The 18,869-nt window shown below is 36.7% G+C and overlaps 1 protein-coding gene across 2 annotated transcripts in view; it reads right to left on the bottom strand.

The window, feature by feature from the left end:
- The window catches only part of LOC139143594 (advillin-like), a 69,380-nt gene that overhangs the window by 27,565 nt on the left and 22,946 nt on the right, over positions 1-18,869 (bottom strand). For both annotated transcript variants that reach the window (XM_070714055.1, XM_070714054.1), the window contains exons 2-8: positions 7,109-7,320; positions 6,430-6,501; positions 6,027-6,157; positions 5,116-5,332; positions 4,109-4,308; positions 3,152-3,230; positions 2,436-2,534 (exon numbers count right to left, since the gene is read on the bottom strand). In XM_070714055.1, coding sequence (XP_070570156.1) covers positions 2,436-2,534; positions 3,152-3,230; positions 4,109-4,308; positions 5,116-5,332; positions 6,027-6,157; positions 6,430-6,501; positions 7,109-7,255 — 945 coding nt within the window. In that variant the 5' untranslated portion in view covers positions 7,256-7,320. The remainder of the gene's footprint in view (positions 1-2,435; positions 2,535-3,151; positions 3,231-4,108; positions 4,309-5,115; positions 5,333-6,026; positions 6,158-6,429; positions 6,502-7,108; positions 7,321-18,869) is intronic.

Here is an 18,869-nt window from a genome sequence, read left to right as displayed (position 1 = left end):
GGTACAGTAGGGTAAAGAATATTCTTGGATTGAATGAAGTGTATTTAGAAACATCTCAGGCAGAATGTGCCTCGAGGACAGATACGTTGACTCTCAAATTTTCATGATACTTTTTTGATCTGCATCTAGTGTGGACTTGTTTTGAAAGCTATGTAAAAAAATTTTCATCACTTTGTTATCGTGAAAATCAAAAATTTAATTTTTTTCTTCATTGTGAATTTTGAGTATCTGTAATATGAGATGATTTGCTTTTAAACTAGTATTTCCAAAAAGTGATTCACTTTCAACTGGTAGCTCAGACACGAAATAACTGGGTCATCAAGAATTTTATTTTTGATCATAAAAGAGAATGGTATAGATTTTGTTACGGTAACTTTGAGCTACCGTAAGTGACCCTTCACCACCTTAAAATTCAAAATCACACCAGGGAATATGCCATTTACATGATTTTGCAAGTTTGAGACACTTTTCACAAACAACACTTTATCTGTCGGCAAATTTACAATTCTTATTTTGATGTGAATTTCTCCAGCGACTCACCGACTCAAAGAAACATTTTTCTTGGATGGAAAAAACTTCCCAACTACAATTTTGGTCACTTAGACCTGAAAATTGTGCATGCTTACACTTCTACAGCTATAGACAATTTTTGGTCTACTTGATCAAGACACAAGATGTTCAAAAGGATAAGAATAATCATAAATCACAGTTATTGCAAAACATTTTTAAATGGAATGAAAGGATTGACTTTCAGCTGGTGCCTCAAACGAGCAAATCACAGTTATGGAATTAGTAAACCGTAATCATGAAAACTCACAAACTGGAGTAGTTAATCAAAAATACTCATGCATGTTACCATAGCAACTGACCCATATCATGCACATCACACAATTGAGTCAAGCCGAGTCATGCAGTATGTTATTTCACATATGGCGTGAATTCATGGACAAAACAGTAACTGAAGTTGTACAATGTGGGTGTGACTATATCTGATATGGACATGTTTTTGCAGGCTGACATTCCGGGGAAGGAAGATGTAAGGAATATGCTGCCAAAATGGAAAATTGCAGGAGAGGATGACTGGGACAGGCTTGGAAGTGAGTCGAACACAGGAGGATTATAACATGGGATATGTACACAGATATGGGAAGGATACAGCACCTCTCATCTGATGTAAATCGATGTTAGAAATGATGAATAAAGTTTATCAGCATGTTTGAAGTACAGATACCAGCCATGCTCAGCAAACAGATGAAGACAAACTGTTTATGGATTATTGGTCAACCTGATACTTGTTAACACGGTGAGTAAATGTATATGAGATGGTAGTGTCACCCAACTTTACATACAACATACAAACAAACAGAAAGACGTCAATGGAAACAAAATCCTGTTACGATATGAGTCAGAATTCATGTTATTCACCATGGCACCTCAGATTAAACCATGTTACTGATGATGAAACATGTATGCATTGGAAATAAATGAGAATCTGGTCTGAACAACCGGTGACTGATTTCCCAAGATGGTTAAATTCCATTCATTGAAAACTGAACACATGATAGAAAAACGTGAGATTCACACCAAAAGATGACTTAATGATAGAATTGATAGAACTTAAAAGTGCTCACTTAATGAATGTTCCTGAGGCAAGTTGGTAATGGCTGAAGAAGCTGTCTTTAAAATTTCGAACCTCTGCGGTGATAAATCTCACCAAATAAGGTTAAACTTGGGAGAAAATTCAGAAATAAATATCTCATGAATCAAAAAGGCCATAATTCCTTTCAAAAGTTTTAAGTAGGTTATGATATCCAAAGTAAACTTACTCAGTCAGAAAATCCTATCTCTCCATATCAACTAAACCAATTTTGTATATAATTTCCATTTTTTCTTTTAATATACAACAAACTTCTTCATTACCAACCTACCTGCAGTTCAGAAAATGAGTTACCCAGTGCAGCACACATTGCATTACATTTTTAAGATACTGTGTATATAGCCATTATGAACCGCACACTTTGAATTGCATTTTTAAATTACCATGTACACCCAATGATTGTGCATTTACCTTACACCAAAATGTACCCTAAATTAGAATTACAGAAGATCTGAGAGAATACTGATGGAAATGCGGGCAGTTGCGAGAAATGGGCTCTTGGAGCAGAATGAAAGAAAAGACGCAAAAAAACTTAAATATGCAACATCAGGGAGGACATAAAGAGAAGAGAGAAGCATAAAATGAGAAAGGATGATGTTGCCATGTGCTTGGACAGTGCCCCCTAATTTGAGAATGTTTGGTAGGTAATCTTAAGGAGACGTGTCCCTTCAGCAAACTGGGGAGTCCCAGGGCCACCTAGGATAGTGTGCAAGACTAGATACAGCTTTTTTAGACGCCAGTATATACTACTGAACAGATATGAATATGGCTATGTTACCATGGCGTTTTCAAAAGCCCTATCTTTTTCTGCTTTGGTGGCGTGCTTTCCCTTCCAAACCCAAATACCAGCAGCACCTTGGTCAATGATGAAACAGTCCTGTCCAACAGAAAACAGAAATAGCAAAAATTAGTTCAGATATTATGATAATTTGTATCAACAGATGGAAACAGTTAAGGAGATAAAAAGGAAACCTATATTTATCAGTGAGAACTGCAGAACGAATTACATTCTTAAATTCTGCATTTGAAATTCACCCGCACTTGAACTTCAGAATACAGAAATATCAGTACACTGTAGTGCTACACTTCAAGCGGTGTCGCAGTCAAAATGAAATGCATATTCAATGAAATATACTTTTCATCATGAAGTTTAAGACAAAGTTCCAAAGTTGTATCCATGAACACAAAAATACGTTGAAGAGGTGAAGTTTCCCCCAAAAATTGTCAGAAGTTGACACTGCTGTATTGTATTTGCAAACAAATAAAATTCAAAATTGAAAAACATTGTTACAAGAGTCTTGTGTCATTTCATGAATATTAATTGAATTTCCTTAAAATTGTGATCCTTCTTTATATATTACAAGCAAGAAAGAATTTTTCACCATCATTATCACAATTTATCTTCACAGACAGAACTTTTTATTACATCTGTTTTGACACTCTGGCTTCCGTTTTCAAGAATGATAAACGCCACCTAGACCCTCTTTCACTTACATTTGTATCAAGGAAGGACTGTTGGAGAGGACGGCTGGCAATTTCTGTCAACACCAATGATCCACTCTGGTCTGATACTCTGTAAGGACAAAATTTCCAGCAAGTGTTACATCAGCCAACCACGAATGCTGTTACAAATGTGAGTCATAAGCTCAGTATTAAATCATTGTGCATGTGACGAGCAAATCAACCAATCAAACCTGCCAATACAAAAGTGGACCAACAAGGCCCTTACTCTTAAAATATACCTTGGTCTGTAAACTTCCACAGATAAACACAATTGAAAGTCAACATACCACTTTTGAGAATCTGACCTGAACCAACCATAATAACTCACAATTTGTTTCAAATGATGATTAATCAAGGTTTGAAGTTATTTCTTCCTCTTTCGTATAAAACCTAACATTATAGCCTTGGGGCCCACTGAACTAAAAACCACTTTTAGGAATTGCGATTCACATGACTGGCACATACCTTACTAAAATGAAACTATGTACTACCTTAACATTATCTCGTTTGGACCACGGCCAACTGACATTAATATGGTAAAACCTTGCTGCTTTTCATTTTGTATTTACAGTAACGTTTATTTTGAAGGTGAAGCTAAGGGGGTTAGATCAAAGCACTGGAAAATACGGAAAATTGTCTAATTGTATTTCTGGCTTCAGTGATCAAGTTCAGACTGTCACAGCGATATAAATGATTGCCAAAATACAGAAATCCAAAACTACTATGTATTCAATTTCACATGCATGAGTGGATGGATGGGTGGACAGGTACTAACTCTGGACAAGTAAATGTTACAAGGTTGAATCTTTCTATGCAGAGTGTTCCATTTCGATATAAACGTTCTGTAAAAGAGGCCTTGCTTCTGCTTGCTGGATTATCATTGCAGCTAAGTAAGCTTACTCATTTATCTTAAGCTAGGGGACTTAATACATGCACTGAGATACTCACTTGTACATCTTGGTCTGTGCTTGTACATTACGTTCAAAAGCCGAATCATCATCACCAGCCGATGCTGGGGCAACAGGTTTCTTCTCCCCCATCACTGTCAGGAAGTCGGGATCTAAGGACCTGTCGTTCTCCTCGTTGACGACGACCTGGGCTCGGCCACCACGCTCACTGTCACGTATACGCTGGCATGTTTGTGTTCCCTATATCAAAAATAGTTCAAACAAAATCATTTCATACGAGTTCACATCCAAAGAAATCAACTCATGGAAATCAGGGTGAGTAAAAGTGCTGTGTAACGACACAGGTAAACCTTGCAAAACTCCATATTGTCCTAAAAATGTTCTCTTACAACTGGCAATAACCTTCACTAGTCAATATTTTTAGAAATGACGCAGTCCAACCAATTCTTTCTATTGTTCACAAGCTTTGAAAACCCTTCGATACCAAAGTCAACTTTTGTCTCCTACATAAAATGTAACCCAAAAATTTTTTTCAGATTTGTTCCAAAATTTTGATCTAAAACTGTAGCCAATGAAAAGTGATGACCATCTAGTCCAAAATTGCCAAAAAAATTACAGAGAAATTCATAAAAATTGGTAAAATTTTGCTCTAAAATTTGGTGGGAAAAATTACAACACTTAAAGGGTAACATTAACCGGGCCATCGACTGCAATTCAACTCTATGACGGTAACTCCGACAGCCTCTTTCATTCAAGTTATGGATCAGTATCTTGATACAAATCACAAGTCTGAAACATAGGGGATTCTCTTAGAAATCTGCGATGTAAAATATGTTGATAATACACTGAAAGATTCAGCCATGCGCAGATGCCCCTTGGCTTAATTTGCGACTTCCAACTCTACAGATGGAGGCAGTGGGGCGCCTGCACAGAGCTGAATTTGTTTGATCTACATGGTCATAAACATAAGTGGATACTTCAGTTTTCATTCATCTCTTAAAAGTACACCACCAGTTCACTCTCTCACTGCCAAAAACACTTTGTAACCTTGAGTTTTTCCCAACGGTTAGCCTCTGAACCGTTCCACTGGATAATCTTCTTGCCGAGATCCAAGATGAAGACGTCTCCTTTGTTGAGCGAGTCCCAACCAATGGGCACCTCGTTGATCCTTGGAGTTCTCTTTCCTTTAACTCTCATCATTCGGTTTTCGTGAGCATTGCGATCAACATGTTTGAAGCCTGTTGCAATACCGCCAGGTTTGTACCTGTAATAGCCAGCAAATAAACAAAGTGAGTGTCGGAAAAATTCCAATCTTGGTGAAAAATGTTCCTACACACAGTGCATATACCCCTTGCATGACATAATGTACAACCTACACGAATAGCTCCTATGGAGGAAGGCCCATCCCTGGAAAATAGCCACTCACACAAATGTATTTGGGGCTGATCGCAAATGAAATCTTTGTTCTGCATTTTAATATGCAAAAATAAATACTTGTCCACACATTTTTTCTAGATTTCATTTTGAGATATTGTGCATGCAAGAACGAAGAAAATACCACTTGGGAGGCAACTCTACCAGTGTAACAATGAATACTAAAAGACATATTTATGGCTCAGCTGCAACAACAGCCATGCATGCAACACTGACAAGATTTGTCCACGTTTCAAGCAGCATATATTTAGTAACAAACCTGAAACCACAAACAGCACTATTGTCAACGAATAAAGAGACACACAGTTCAAAAAAAGACACATGTTCAAGTGGTGTTAAGCAATTTTATGTGTTTATCAGAACACAACACGTGTATAGTTACTTAAGCCTGCACAAAACACCAAGTACTTATTTCCGTATTGTTCTGCATAATCTTACGAAGCTACACACAAAATGAAAAGTAAAGTTCACTTTGAGATTGAAGAAAGATACCTCTTTTGCATAAAGCATATAATCCAACTTACATGACGCCATCTTTGAAGTAAGACATGAACAGTTGGGACTCGTGGGCCTCCACCTCCCTGTGCTGTACAGGTCCACCACCGAGGGATTCATCCAACTCCACTGTCTTGAAGGCAGCCACACCAGCCTCATCCTACATGAGCGACATAAAAGCAAACAAAATAATTGATGAGTCTGATCATTCTTGTCAAACACTTCCGTGTACAGTGTGACCTGCAGCTGAGAATAACACTCACAGACATAAACTGAGTACATTTGAGCATATTGTTCTGAAAAGTAAATCTTCATTTCATGGTTATCGAAATGCATAATTCTAGAATGCTTACACAAACTAGAATCCCATGTTTCCACAGACTGAATATAATCAATACAACAATTACATTAAAAAACTGTCCAACAACATACCTGAGATGTATCCTTGCCGAGCCAGAAATGGATATCCCATGTCAAAGCATTGCTTCCTCTTTCCTTCTTTGTCTGTTGGGAAAATTTTGGGGGTGAAAAACGGATGGTTTTAGGAAAATGCTGCTAAGATATTGTTCAAAACCCCTACTGTCCCTATTTCATCATGTATTTTTATATACCATTTTACCAACGCTTTCATTAACAGTTGGCAGCCGGCAAAAATTATTGGTAACTCTCGCAATTACGCCAGCAACTTGTTCGAAAGTTGATACTCTTTAATAGCTAAAATATTTTGTTGCCTTCTTGAAAGCTGTGAAAATATATTGCAAAGTGTATAACCAAACTTTTCTGAGAATTTTTAGAAAACAGTCGTCTACAATTGTCCGGTGTGTTTTGCTTTAATAAAAATATGTAAACAGAACAGCAGATGTCATGTGATTGGATCCTTATACACAATTGGTCGAATGGTCCTCTATATAGTTACTTTGTAATGATAATATTTCAATGAACAGCTCTTGGAAGATTTTTATTGACATGTGCGAAAATAAAAAAATTCACATGGCAGTGGGTTTGAACAAGTGTGCAACACTGAAAGAATTACTTGTTTACTTTATATACTAGAAGTTGAAAATCTGTCAACGAGTGCACTTTCTTTCAAATTTCAGAAAATTCAACTTACACTCAATATGATATATGAATCTCCTTGAAAGAAATACCCATAATCCTTTTCAGGCCATGAAACCACTTTGAGTTTCTCTATTCTCCAGATTTTCAAACCAGGTTTCTGACCGACACCTTTGAAAGCGGGATCCACAGGTGTTGACATTTTCACTGTGTTAAAACTTCACTGTCCGGTAATTTCACACAAACTGTTATCCAAATCTAGCTCAGCTGTAACAAAATGAAAAGGAATGAAACATGTAAGAGTTAGGCAATTATCCTTATCTTATTCAACAATTCTTCATTTACAATTTGTTCTGAAATAACACTTTTATGTACTATAATATCATATTTCAAAAAGGTCATGTCTACTCTCTCGCATTCATAAATCATTTGTTGCTATTTTTTCTGGACCATTTCCACTTTCACAGTGAAAACACTGGTATTGCTATTCCACACGGCAAGGTCAGACCTCAATAATCACAGTGTTTCAATGATGAGTTGAATACTTCACAAACAGCTCATACCACTTTCTACCATTATGAGATATCGTGTTTTTTGTTCTCTGCATTATGATTTTCTACAAAAAAACCCGAAAAGCCACACTGGTCCTGGTGACTTCAGCCTCTTATCAAAAAGTTTTCATCATGAACGCACAAAAGATGCAAATACACCAAAGTCTGTACTGTAAAAGTTTGTGATTCCTTCATAAACCCTTTCACCAATGTGATTTGAACCAGTCCCATTGTTTTCAATGGTAAAACTGGACCTCTGGAGACGCCAACGGGGGTGAAAGGGTAAAGCCAATGCCACTACAGTCTAAATCCGTCAACTCAACTAAGGATGCACAATTTGGCTCTCACACAAAGGAGCAAATGAGAGGGTGGTGGGGAAGGGGGTGGGGGAGGTCAATTGCCATTTTATAACCAGATACATGTAATCAAATTATAAGAATACTACTGTTGTTAAAGGCCCTAATTTATGACAACCATTAACAAAATAAGCATTGTTCAGTTTTTTCTGAAAATAATTCTCTCACATATGTGTACTTGTTTTAATGACAATAGATGCCTCTGTGAATTGATGAATGCCACTTGCCGAACAAAGAAAATCGATGGATGCTAATTGACAACTACTTAGGCATGCATGGAATGCACTGTACAAATGATGGACACAAAGTGAACACTGGCACTTTTCAATGTGTACATGTGTACTTCCACCACTGTACATTGCATCATTGTTAAGAACAGAGCTACTTTCCTTTTCAGCAGTCAATGTCCAGTCCACGCTTCTGGACACTGCCTTTCCTTTCAAACAGCGTTGTAGCACAGACAGTAACCTACACAAAGTACCACAAATTGAACTTCATATAAGACTGAAACAAGACCCTATAATTTGGGTCTAAACCTTTTATGATTTCCAGCTACTTTGGGGAATGAAAACAGTGCACAAGAAACCTGTACACCAGTTAGGACCATCTGTTACAATGATTAGGTAAAAATCTGTCACCTTATTTATGATGGCCTGGCAATTTTGCAGGTAGACTGACAAATATTACAACCATATGTATGCATAGTTATGTATTTATTTATGCACTTGCAACAAAGTGAAGGGGCAACTTGGGTTATAATGTATGCAAATGAGCATGGCAATTGAATTCAAATTCAAATTACATAGGTTGAATGCACCCACTAAATTAGTATTTACACTGAATTTTTATAATGTTTAAATCTAAATATTAGAACAAGCATACTTGCACTGACATGTTGCATGTATATGTAGTGAAACCACTTGAATTTAAATATCCATACTCTCCACGTACACATAACCATCATGTAAAAGCTCCCATCTGAAACACTGTCAACAAATTGGCCACATGGTGAAACTGTGGCATTTTGTTTACACTTTTCAATTAGTCAAGGCAAAATAATCTGGCAAGCAACACATTTCGAGGACGACAGAAATATCGCTTTAAGTTGGCGGCCATTATTGTCACATCACACTGCCCTCATTAGTTGTATGCCAAGCTAAATATTTAACGGTTTATTACAGGGACGCTTATTTATAACAGCTGTAAAGATGTACTGCAGGTCAATGCTATTCTGTACCTGTACACATAGCAATATACTACTCTGTTGATACCTTTGATACCCCATCAGTTAGCTCAAACACCAACAAAACATCTTCACCCCTTTTGGCACTAAACTAACTTATTACATAGTACTTTTTCATCAGGGTCACCTTTCACAATATTCACACATACATGTATCATAACAATTTTCAAAATTACATAAGATAAGTTTTATAGCTAACATCTATTTTTAAACATCTCTCTGGAAAAGCAAACATTATACACATCAAACAAATCAACCAGTAGATTTTAAAACAGTTCATTGATATCGTATCTCATTTTACTGATTTCAGACTTTATAATGTTTGCATTCAAGAAGAAAAACCTTTATTGCACTACTTAAAAGTCAAGCATTGATATTGCTTGTGGTGCAACAGGATAATGATCGACTGTTCCCCTCATTTTATAAGCATATACATGTACACAACTGTGAAAAATAGCGCAGATGGCTTGAGTATACCAAAGGCGTTGAACTCTTTCTCCCAAGTGTGTAATTGCTGAATTCACACCTGACAAGAGGGATACGTAATTTGTGTGAGTTCATGAAATCTAGTGGATGGGTCAACGACACGCAATTGCTTTCTCTCCGTCTGTTGACTCATCAAATGCATCTGGACACACCTGTTGGTCAACGTCATTCCACATCAATACATGCAGCTCTACGTTCCTCAGAGACTTGAAATCTGCTCGCTTTGGAAGATATTGGTTATCACAAAACTATGTTCTACTCGCAAACTATGGATTTTTTTGTTTCCAAAATACCATGGAATAACATTAATCCTCCTCCTATTCAGCCTGATGTAATGTCCATATAATATTATATAGTGTTGTTATTTTGATGTGAAAATTCCAAAATTGGAAATGTAAACATCCACTGGATTTGAGGACAATTAATTTACCTGAATGCTTGTAAACATATCTGTTTAGCTGTTGGCCCTAGGCCACATTTTTAACAAGTTCATATTTATCATGAATGTTAAATGTACCTTTTTACTGTGAATTTATTGTTCAAATAAAATTTGACCCCTTTTCATTATTATACTTTGCTAATCGATACAGTTACATTGTACAAAGTTTACACAAGCAAATAACCATAATGTGTCCTGTCAGAGCCATGCCTGCCCAAAGAATGATCTGAGTGTCACACAGACACCAGAGGGTTGTAACATATCACTTTGACGACTGTCTACTATCAAGTAAATTATTATTAATCAATTTCTTTTAGAGCCCCAGCAATTTCATGTTTACCGAGTAAGATAAAAATCAAGCATTCATAACTGACTCTTAGTTATGGCCATGTATTATCTTTCATTTGGCGATGCTAACTTTTGATTGGCTGAAAATAAAGGGTTAAAGGTCAAATACATACTCTGCATTCATGACCATGTAAGCTAGCCATGACATGGAGCAGTCTTTGCCTATTAATATATCACTTATGTCACAACACAAATGTTTATTGTTCCTATCTGAAAATGGCTGTTTTAATACAGTTTATTTGGAGATGCATGTAGCTTAATTGCCTGTGAAGAATCCAAATGTGAGCTCTTCAAATCATGATATCATTGGGTTGCTTACTTGTACACTAAACAGCACCATGCATATTGGGTTTATTCATAATATCACATATTTCATGCCTTCCTGTGCAAAGGTAAACCATATTTGCTGGGAGATAAGTCATTGATTTACAGTTGACTTAAGGAGATTTTATCAAGATTGGGTTTATTGTGCCACCATGTCAGCGTTGCCAACTAATATTGAAGGTTTGTCAAATGGCGCATTTTCAGTGCTGGTGCAGAATTTTCATCAACGACTGATCATTTCACTTCAGTTTGCAAGCTATGCTTGTAGAGCAGGTGTTGCCCTTTATCAAACAATAATTAAAAGATTTTTGCTGGCTTTATCACTAATTCCCTGTGTATGTTTGTTTTGTATTTATGAGAATTCTGATTAAATATTAATATAATTATCTAGAAGAAGCTGAAAAATGGTGGGCAATAATAATAAAAGAGCAATAAATCATAAGTTGGAATTGCACATTTACTGGATGCAATGATGTACAGATTAAAGCTAGCTTTTCAATCGTCAGCTCTCAGCAAGTGTGATAGCAGCTCAGTGCTAACACAAGACTTGTCCAATGTCCACTAATATTAAAATACCCTAAACAATTGTTCTAAAGTAGTTCTTCCAACGTTGACACTTTCTGTCATAATGTCAATGAAGTTATAGGTGCATTACAATGTTTAAAAGCATCATATCATTGACATACTACCACCATAAGTAGCTCTCTCAGCCTACGGTACATCATCGTCCGCTCGCACGGCTCGTTAGCCAGACAGGAGTCTTCCACTAACTACGCCGTGCGGGATACCCCCACTATTTTGCGTTAAGGAGTTTGATGGAATTAGAAAATCAGGCGGACCAATCAGAGCACGCGTTACACTCAAAGATAAAACCACGCCTACCTTCCAAACGCCGACCACTGCACTGTTTGTGCACAACTTCTCTCTTGATTTACTTACTGGTTTACTAGACTTGGTCCAAGTGCGTGATTGTGAACATGTGAGTTGTTTGAACGTCTGGAATGCAATGATCTGTGTTCTGTTTTCATGTGAAATGTGTGAGTAGGATTATGTGAACGCGTTGAGTGGGGTGAACGCGATACAGGGAAGTTTCACCTGCCACAAATTAACTCACTTCTGCTATAGCTGCACAGACTAATAAAAAATAAAAACGCGTTCGATCGCTACTAAATTTTACAAGAGGAACTTTTACAAATCATTTTCTTTTTTGAAAATTCGCCGACTTGAACCAAGTCTCTGGTTTACCTTCGTCTTGTGACACCCTAATGGCTCAAATGGAGATTTAGGAGTGGGAAGGCAATCTTGCCTGAGTTTAATACAGGATTTGATTGTCATGCATGGAAATCTTACTGCGTGGTGGGGATAAAGTTACGGGCGATTTCTCGTCATTCAGAGAGGTGGCGAAGAGTTCCGTTTCAGTGATCGTGGGTTACGAAATGTATGGCAACGCTTTGTATCGTGTGAAGCGTATTAGATATCTCTCAAAGAAAAAAAAATCGACGAATATGGCGATAGTGCAGAAGATGACTTTGAAAAAACTGACGCTTGTAGTCTATGAAATTCACCGATGAGTATATTGCTTACTGTGATGAATAAGTGATTTTTTTCTGAACAACACCCAAACAAAATCCGGTTCTTTGATTTCCAGTTCTTGCATATTTCACAAAGTCCTAGTCCATGTTTTCGAGCCATGCTTCTAGTTTTTTCTCCCGCGGCGTGTCGATGTTCTGTTCGGGTAAATCCTGTTCATCGTCTCACAATTTTTACAATTTTCCCAAAATATGAACAACAGAATAGCTGCCGGTCGCGCCAGTTGACAGGACCACAATGTCTGAACAACGTCTGAGTAATGGGTTTATCGTGAATTTTTGAGGTCAAAATTGGAGGAGTGGTTTAACACATTTGCTTCGGTGGGCAGAACATTTCTATTTCGCGCCACGATCTTTTGAGTGTGGCGGGTTGATGTTTTCACCTTACAAGTTGAGCGACAGCTGGGAATATCTTGCAGTAAGACGCGCTGGTGGCTGGGCATAGCTGGGCCTTTGTTTTGACGTTTTGAACACATCAGTTATTTCAGCAGTAGATTTCAGTAGCATGAAATGTAAACAGTGACCACGAATACTTGTAAATGGAACACCAAAAAAATGGGAAAAGACCTATACTACTACATTCGTAGTAACCGATTATCTGATTGGCTATTTACTTGTCACATACAGTCGTGTGTGGGCGCTTTAAAAACACGATCTAGGGGGTCTATCAGCCAAGGTCTGATTTCGGGAAGCATCCAGCTGCCCGTAGCGGAGACCTTGGCAAGCGAAGATGATGGTACATGTACCGGTAGTTTGTCGAGAATCTAGCCACGTGGTTTGCGGCTTTGCAAACCCAGTTTTTGGAATTTTTAGAGCTTGTAAACAATTGACAGAATTTTATCTTCTACATTACATTCAACATGACAATTACGTGCTTGAAAAGAGCCTGCAAAGTCAAGATGTCCATTTTGAGCTCTACAATGTGAGAAGATTATCCCGGCACAGATATCTAATAACACATTGAACCCACATGTAGTGTGTTTGTCAACCATAAAACCAGATATGAACTGTAAATGCTCACGTGTTTCATTATATATTGAAGTTACGTGTAAATTTGAACCTTTGCCACATGTTTGCAACTTCATTGAAAGTATTATGATCAACATAATGAACAATATTCACCACAGATTAACTTTAGAGGTCATTAAGTATTCAAATACGCAATTAGCTGAGAAATAGAAATAGTTAATTTCTTTGACTGCTGTCATTGTATCACCACTTTATAAAGCAAGTGTAATTGCATGCCTTTGGTCAAGTCCTTCAAACTATATATTCCAAACTTTGAAAGCTATGCAAACTATAAATTAGCTGACACGAAAACTTAAGTGCGAAATGACTATCAATATTGGTATAACCTGGTATAATCATCAATGTACATAGCATGTTATGCCAACTTTGATCAAATAAATACAAGCATATATCCCTAATTAGGAAAGTTCATTAAATACACAAATTAGGAATTGGCTGAAGCAAAAATGCTTAATGCCTTTCAATAATGTTAGCCTACATAATAGTATCTTTAATGTACATAGCAAGTTTCATCAATTTTGGTCATGTAAATTCAAATATATATCCCTAATTTCAAAAATTCATTAAATATGCAAATTAGGAGCTGGATGAAGTAAAAATGCTTAATGACTTTCAGTAACGTCGTATCATAGTATCTTTATGTACATAGCAAGTTTCGTCAACTTTGGTCTAGTCAATACAGATAAATATCCCTGATTATGAAAGTTCATTAAATATGCAAATAAGGAATTGGCTAATGTTCAAATGCTTAATGACTTTCAATAATGTTCTATCATAGTATCTTAATGTACATAGCCAGTTTCGTCAACTGGTCTTGTCAATTCAGATAAATACCCCTAATTAGGAAAGTTCATAAAATATGCAAATTAGGAATTGGCTGAAGTAAAAATGCTTTATAACATTTAATAATGTTCTATCATAGTATCTTTAATGTACATAGCAACTTTCATCAATTTTGGTCATGTAAATTCAAATATAATCCTTAATTTCAAAAGGTCATTAAATATGCAAATTAGGATTTGGATGAAGTAAAAATGCTTATTGACTTTCAGTAATGTTAAATCATAGTATCCTCAATATGCATACCAAGTTTCGTCAATTTTGATCGAGTAAATTCAGATATATATGCCTAATTAGTAGATTTCATTAAATATGCAAATTAGTATTATCTTTCACGTCACCCCTTAATAACCTGCACAGCTGATATATCTTGATGTGATCAACATTTGTAGCAAATCTCATCAAATTGTGTGCCTTCGTTCTCGATGTATAGCCATTTTTTCTACAATAATTAATTATGCAAATGAGCAAAAAGTAAGCAAGCCACACCCACCAAAAACTAATCATTTCTTGCCATTTGCAAACTGAATCTATGTACCAGATTTGATTCTGATCTGATGAGCCGTTTTGAGATATTGAGCACACAGACAGACAGGCACACAGACAGACAGACAGACAGACAGACACACAGACAGACACACAGACAGACAGACATCGCTGCGACATATGCTCACGTGTGTAAACACGTCAGCAAATGACACAACACATTCTTGTATGTGGGAATATGAATACATGCTGAATGTTGATGTGACACCAATAAAAGTCAAGTACAACTTGTAATTTTATGTTCCATGATTTCAAGATGGCAATAACATCATAGAAATCGCAAATTTCCAGTCATTCACCAAAATACTTACATATCATCCCATTCACATACATGTAAACTCGCATACGGCAGATCACATGTGTTACTGACTGCTATTCTTTCAACAGGTCCAATTGTTGGCCACCAAGACTAACATGTCCATGCTAAGCCATATTACATCCAAGCACAGACTTAGGGTTACATTCTATGGATACTTATCACAAGTCACCCTAGGAAAGTCAATTAACTTTCAGACTTGCAATCAAAAAAGAGCAGACATGTTATTTGTTAAGTAAATCCATGCGTCTGTATTGCAACATGGCTGCCGACAGCAGCACACTCCCATGGTAATCAAATATAAGGCAAGCTGTTACTTTTTCCTCCTAAAACTGAATTAATATTACCAGCTTTAGATATGATGCACAGCATACGCTGTAACTGTCTGTTAAGCTGACTTTCTCAGACAGGAAGACGCCACTATGGTTAGCACAAATTGATAACGTACCATATGCATGACATGTGACCTCTTGTCCACACATCATCCGCTGGTGTTTTTACACAGTAAATATATACTACAGATGTTACCATAGCTACAACAACCTTGGTGAAGTCATTGACTATGTTGGATATTTCATATTTATCAGTACATATGCTTGTAGTTGTTTTTTTCTTATCTTAATAAAATTTATGGATCATGAAACCTACATGTATGCACACCGAAATAACGCAGATGATTTGGATTAATATAATAATGGACACTGAACTAAAATTAGGCTACTATAGATGGCAGCAAAAAGGCCATCTGGTGCTGCCCGGCAGAGTGACCGCCATTGATCCATCTGGTGGTTCAAGGGTGAGGACAAAGGTCAATGACCTTTGCAGTAACTGTATCATGCACAACACAGGAAAAACTGAAAATCTAAAATTTTTATGAAAAATTATCCACAATGACATAATTACAATAAATCCTTTTTTCCCTCAATCTTGCTGATATTTTCTCATTTACATATATTGCAATACTGAACCAAATACTGACCATAGCTAGTTGTCTGATGAAATCTGTACTTACTTCATAAATCTAATATTACATCACACACAGCTCTTTTTACACATGGAAAAAGCACTACCGATTGGTTTTCAAATTTAGGAATAAAAGATTCAATCAGGATATCAGCAAGCCAAAATTTAAGTTTCACAAGTGTACTGGTATATGTGCCGTTGTCTGTACAAAAAATGGAAATTACAACAAGAGAATCAAAATCACAGATACAGAATGCCATCATTTCTCAGTATAAACAACCAAACCATTGACAGAGAAGTCATCATGTTGATAAACTTGGTGCAAGTTAATGAGAGAAGATAAACAGATTAACAGACCTAAAATGTACTATCTTGGTGTACAAAACAACCACAGTTCCCTTTTCTGTTTCTGTGTTTTACAGGTACACTGTACAGTATGGAATACCTCAGTTTTGACAACAACCTAAATGACTTATTCTGTGTGAAAACATATAAAACAACCCTTGTAGTATTCTTCTGCAACAATGACATAATATGGGAAATATTCCAACATCTGTTTTAAGTTACAACTGGACATAAACTGAGCTACGCTGGTTAAATGTTTGTCATTGAAGTCACCAAAAAAGGAAACATACATGTGGTACCAAGATGTATTTTTATCATGATTTCCTATATCTTTCTTTCAAATAAATATTTACTTTCTGGGTGTAATATTCAGGTTTCCAATTCCTGCCTGTCCCCTGTATGCTAACAGACATTGGAACTTATCTCGACATGACTTTTCATCAAAGACAGAGACACAGACAGCAATATATAAAACCTTTTGTTAACAGTGACACACCCTGTGGGGCTGACCTATAAAAATGATGGGTTTCTATAGCAAATAGCTTTATGCTATCATGGCAAATTTTTACTCCGGATAAAATACACTCTGTGATAATTCCAATTGCATCATTAATTTTTTATTAATTTCCTCTTCGTAAATCAGAATTAAGTGGTCTCACCCTAACATAGTACAGCTTATAATAAACTTGATATCGCACACAACAGAAAGTTGAACATGATTGATGGCCGTGAATATGTGTAGACCAACCTCTGTTAATTAACCTGGAAATGGGAGAGATGTGTGAGACTATTTACGTTAACTGACCATTATCAAAAAATTTTCCCTGCCGATTTATACCCTTGGATGGAATGATGTGACCAGCATCACTAACTACAACTCGTATCCTTTCTTGTTATACAAACACTACACACGTCTTGCTACATCAAATATACTGGTATCTACCTCATCAATACATCAATTTGACATGTCAAAATTAATCCTACACTTTTCTAGCATGTGAACGCCTAAATGAAGGTCACTGAAAATCAGTAACTTTGCCATCTTTCAGCCAATATTGGGGTATATGAGGGCAATCAGCTGACATAAGATAATACAGCATGCAGGGTGATATGACAGATACGTTAAAAAATGTTGTAAATTAGAAGTTACACCCTACAAAGTGATGCAGCTTGATATGAGTTTGTTTGTTTGTTTGTTTGTTTACTAATTTATTTGTTTGTTTGTTTGTTTGCGTATTCACAATGATGCAGCTTGAGGTCCACTGACAACAGTTTATTTGGTATGCAAAGTTTCGGTGTTTCAGATCAATTCAGTAGAATGCAGTTTGACTTCATGTACAGTTCACATACGAAAATACGAAAAGATTTAACACTATAAACATTCAGAAACCATGTTTCTAAACCAATGTCCAGCATCAACCTTTTTTATATACTAAACACGTCAGACGATGGGTGCAGCAGTATTTGACTTGCAGGCCATTAGCCAGCATTGTTCACTGCTCAACGTACAATGATGTCTTTTTACTGGTGTAGAGTGGATTGCCAAACAAGTATGTGGACAAAACATGAAGGGGTTAATATACTCTGATGACATCAAGAAAGGGTATCTTCTTGAGAAATCTTGCTTTATGTGGTCAGAAAGTTCACACTTAGTTCAGACAGACCAAGGATTCCTGACCCTTGACCTAACCTTTGTGTGTCAATGCAGGCTCACCAATGGGTTCAATTACTACAAGTGACCAAGTGGATCAGTGAGAGAAGTCATTTGGGGAAAAACATCAGTTTGTTTGATCAGATGATATGAAACATGTTCCATAACTGCAACTTGACCCTAGTTTCTGTGTCACCATCCTCTTTACTGATTGGTTGAAGTGATCATTCACAGGATCCGAAATGCCAATCTGAATTTTATGAATTCATGCACTCCTTTTATATCCTACTCAGCTAAAGTTCCACATGGCCATGTTAATCCATTTACAGGCAATACATTGGAATGTGCAAGGATACAGATATCCTTGCAGCCAATAAGCAAAACTATTTCATATTTATACATTTGGCAATCAAATAATATCTAATCTGATTGGTTGAAGGTACTGCAGGTCCTACACGCACCGGTATGTGACAATTTACTAATAAATATGCGGTATACCCCATCAAAGGTTTAAAAGACAATAACTTCCCATATTTAGAGTTAACCCAGATTGCTATCAACTCAAACATTATCACTGTCATCTAGACTTGGTTCAAGTCTGTGATTTGTGAATGTTTGAGTGGAGTGAACGCAATGATTTGTATTCTGCTTTCATGTGAAACGCGCGCGTGAGTGGACGCGATGAGTAGGGTGAACGCGATGAGTGGAGTGAACGCTATGCAGCGGAGTTTCACCCGGAATCACAGACTTGGCTTTCTTGCACGATTTGCGTTGCTATAAATTATTCATG

The sequence above is a fragment of the Ptychodera flava genome, chromosome 11 (assembly GCF_041260155.1).
Source record: "Ptychodera flava strain L36383 chromosome 11, AS_Pfla_20210202, whole genome shotgun sequence".
Lineage (NCBI taxonomy): Eukaryota > Metazoa > Hemichordata > Enteropneusta > Ptychoderidae > Ptychodera > Ptychodera flava.
The sequence above is the reverse complement of the archived record's forward strand: the minus strand, read 5'-3'. Positions and strand labels throughout refer to the sequence as shown.